This window comes from Mandrillus leucophaeus, unplaced genomic scaffold, assembly GCF_000951045.1.
Source record: "Mandrillus leucophaeus isolate KB7577 unplaced genomic scaffold, Mleu.le_1.0 Scaffold40, whole genome shotgun sequence".
NCBI classification, from domain to species: domain Eukaryota; kingdom Metazoa; phylum Chordata; class Mammalia; order Primates; family Cercopithecidae; genus Mandrillus; species Mandrillus leucophaeus.
Window position 1 is genome coordinate 4,578,213 of NW_012104254.1, and position 3,804 is coordinate 4,582,016.

The window sequence follows — 3,804 nt, forward strand, 5'->3', positions numbered from 1 at the left end:
AAAAAAAAAAAAAAAAATGTGCCCTAAGATTATCAAGATGAAGTTGTGAAAAGTGGCCTGGTACCTTTTTTTCATGTCGGCAGATGATCACCACAGCGGTCACCCTGTTCTGCAGCATCCTGATAGCTGGCATATCACTCATGTGCATGAACCGGACTACCCAAGCAGGAAGCTATGAAGGTTTTGATCAGTCTCAGAGCCACAAAGCGGTGGAGCCTGGAAATACTGCTTTTGAGGAGAGTCCAGCACGAATAAATGAACCGGAACTTTTTACAAGCTCTATTCCAGAAACAAGTATGATCTTTTTAATTTTATTTTTATTTATTTGAGACAGAGTCTTGCTCTATCATCCAGGCTGGAGTGCAGCGGCATGATCTCAGCTCACTGCAACCACTGCCTCCTGTGTTTAAGCCATTCTGCCACTTGAGCCTCCAGAGTAGCTAGCACTATAGGTGCCTGCCACCATGCCCGGCTAATTTTTGTATTTTTAGTAGAAATGGGGTTTTGCCATGTGGCCCAGGCTGGTCTTGAACTCCTGAGCTCAGGTGATTCACCTGCCTCTGCCTCCCACAGTGCTGGGATTACAGGCGTGAGCCAGCCTGATCTTTAAACATAAAGAAACTGCTACATGCCTTTGTAGCATGTATCCTGAATGTTTTGTTTTAGGGAAACTTCCTTGAACTATTTTGAATATCATGAGTACTTGTCAAATGAAGAATTTGAATCACAGCAAACTTACTTGTAAAATTATTCATTAGATTTTTGTTTACAAGTCCTATTGTGAGTATACACTTTTGTTAAATTCTAAAACTTCCTTGGACCTGAGAATATAGAAAAAAGTAACAACTGAAGGAAAGCCCTAACTAGGAAACTAAGCACATACATAAGTTAATTTAACAATATTGTATCAGGCAAGCACCATCAATAAAATGAACTAAAGGAGGCCTGTTTGAATCCAGATTAATGATGTAAGTCAGGTTTGGACAAACTATAGTCCATAGGCCAAATCTGGCCCACCACCTGTTTTTGTATGGTCCACCAGCTAAAAATGTTTTTTTTGTTTGTTTGTTTATTTATTTATTGCCACAGAGTCTCGCTCTGTTACCCAGGGTGGAGTGCAGTGGTGCAATCTTGGCGCACTGTAACCTCTACCTCCCGGGTTCAAGCAATTCGCGTGTCTCAGCCTCCCCAGTAGCTGGGACTACAGTCGCATGCCACCACGCCTGGCTAATTTTTGTATTTTTAGTAGAGACGGGGTTTCACCATATTGGTCAGGCTGGTCTCAAACTCCTGACCTCAGGTGATCCACCGGCCTTGGCCTCCCGGTGTGCTGGGATTATAGGTGTGACCCACTGCACCCAGCCTAAAATGTTTTTTACATTTTTAAAGGGTTGAAGAAAAATTAAATATTTTGTGACTCTTAAAAACTACATGAAATTTAAATTTCATGTCCATAATTTTATTGAAACATAGCCATGCTCATTCATTGATATGTCATCTATGGCTACTTTCATGCTATAATGGCAGAGTTGAGTCTTTGGGGCCTATACTAGGGCAGTAGGTATTAGATAAACAGGTGAGGCCAAACTCAGGCAAAGTTGTATTGACAGGGTTTGGTAACTGATTAGAAGCTGAGTGAGGGCTAAGAGAGAAACAGAATAACTTCCAGAAATCTGGTTTAAGTGAATGTGTAATTGTGGGTATTACCTAAGAAGGAGAATTCAGAGAGAACAGAATTTGTAGGGGAAGATAATGAGTTCAGTTTGACCCTTCTAAGTTTGAGATGCATGAGACACCAAGGATTCATTCTAGTTTCTCAGTGTACTTCTTAAAATGGGATGCTTACATCTGAATATAGCATTCCAGTTACCATGGTCCTAGGACACAGTAAGCATTCAATATTTGATGAATGCTTGTTGACTGAGTGAAAAATAAAGAGAAAAGAAACGTTTCATTCTGCCTAACATTACATTAGCTTACTCTGATGATTTCATCTTGAATTTATGAGCAACTAAAAACCTGCCTCCCACCCCAGCACATTACTGAAGAGTTTCTCTCCAATCCTGAAATTTTGCATCTGGCTTTTAAAAGTCTAGGGCAAGGCTGGGTATGGTTGCTCACACCTGTAACCCCAGTACTTTGGAAGGATTGCTTGAGCCCAGGAGTTCAAGACCAGCCTGGCAACATAGTGAAACCCTGACTCTACAAAAAAAAAAAAAATTAGCTGGACGTGGCAGTGCACACCTGTAGTCCTAGCTACTCAGGAGGCTGAGGCAGGAGGATTTTTTGAGCCCAGGCAGTTGAAGCTGCAGTGAACCATGGTCACACTGCAGCAATCCAGCCTGGGCAACAGATATGATCCTGTCTTTAAAAAAAAAGGTCTAGGCTGGGCGCAGTGGCCCACACCTGTAATCCCAGCACTTTGGGAGGCCAAAGCGGGTGGATCACGAGGCCAGGAGTTCGAGACCAGCCTGGCTAACATGGTGAAACACCATCTCTAGTAAAAATACAAAAATTAGCCGGGTGTGGTGGTGGGTGCCTGTAATCCCAGCTACTCTGGAGGCTGAGGCAGAAGAATCGCTTGAACCAGGGAGGCGGAGGTTGTAGTGAGCCGAGATCGTGCCACTGCGCTCCAACCCCAGGTGACAGAGCAAGACTCCGTCTCAAAAAAAATCTAAGACAGGACTTCAGTATTTGCCTAAGCCTGTCAGGACTGAGATTTCTTTGTGCCTTGATTTGTAATCACATATGTCAACTTATTTATTATATGTTGCTTTGCTTCTCTTCTCTTCTTTTGAAACAAAGTCTTTCTCTGTCTCCCAGGCTGGAGCGCAGTGGCGCAGTCTTGGCACACTGCAACCGCCACCTCCTGAGTTCAAGTAATCCTTCCTTTTCAGCTTCCCAAGTAGCCGGGACTACAGGTGTGTGCCACCACGCCTGGCTAATTTTTGTATTTTTAGTAGAGGTGGGTTTTCACCATGTTGGCCAGGCTGGTTTTGAACTTCTGACCTCAAGTGATCTGCCCGCCTCAGCCTCTCAAAGTGCTGGGAATACAAGCATGAGCCACCACGCCTGGCCCAGTTTTCTTTTTTAAAAGAAATAAAACTTACCAATAAAGTCAGAATGTTTGTTAGAATCTTTCATTCCTGTTAACTCCAGAAGCAACCACTATTATGAATTTGGAATGTATCCTTCCAGAGCAGAATTTTACTATACTTTTATAATATGTGTAGTTTTCCGTCAACAATATATAGTATTTTTATATGCTTTTACATTTTTATATAAATCTTATACTGTAGATGTCTTATTGCACTCAATATTTTTGAATTCATTTTGTAGATGTAATCAATTGTATGCATATACCAAATTTTATTTATTAATTTCCTTACTAATGGATTACGTTGCTTTAAAATATTTTGCTATTAGAAACAATACTGTAATGAACAGCTTTATTCACATCTCCTTGAGTATACATCAAGATACATCAAGATTATACCTAGATGTTGCTGAGCGCAGTGGTTCATGCCTGTAATTCTAGCACTTTGGAAGGCCAAGGCAGGTGAATTGCCTAAGCTCAGGAGTTGGAGACCAGCCTGGGCAACATGGCAAAACCCATCGCTACAAAAAAATACAAAAATTAGCTAGGCATGGTAGCACATGCCTGTAGTCCCAGGTACTCAGGAGGCTGAGGCGGGAGGACCACCTGAGCCTGGAAAGCAGAGATTGCAGTAAGCCAAGAGCGCACCACTGTACTCCAGGCTGGGAAACAGGGAAAGACACTGTCTCAAAAAAAAAAAAAAAAAA

At 42.1% G+C, this 3,804-nt stretch overlaps 1 protein-coding gene across 2 annotated transcripts in view; it reads left to right on the forward strand.

Annotated features, from left to right (window-relative positions):
- Window positions 1-3,804, forward strand: part of GPR155 (G protein-coupled receptor 155) — a 48,361-nt gene that overhangs the window by 22,810 nt on the left and 21,747 nt on the right. For both annotated transcript variants that reach the window (XM_011991883.1, XM_011991885.1), the window contains exon 10: window positions 84-294. In XM_011991883.1, the coding sequence (XP_011847273.1) occupies window positions 84-294 (211 nt within the window). The remainder of the gene's footprint in view (window positions 1-83; window positions 295-3,804) is intronic.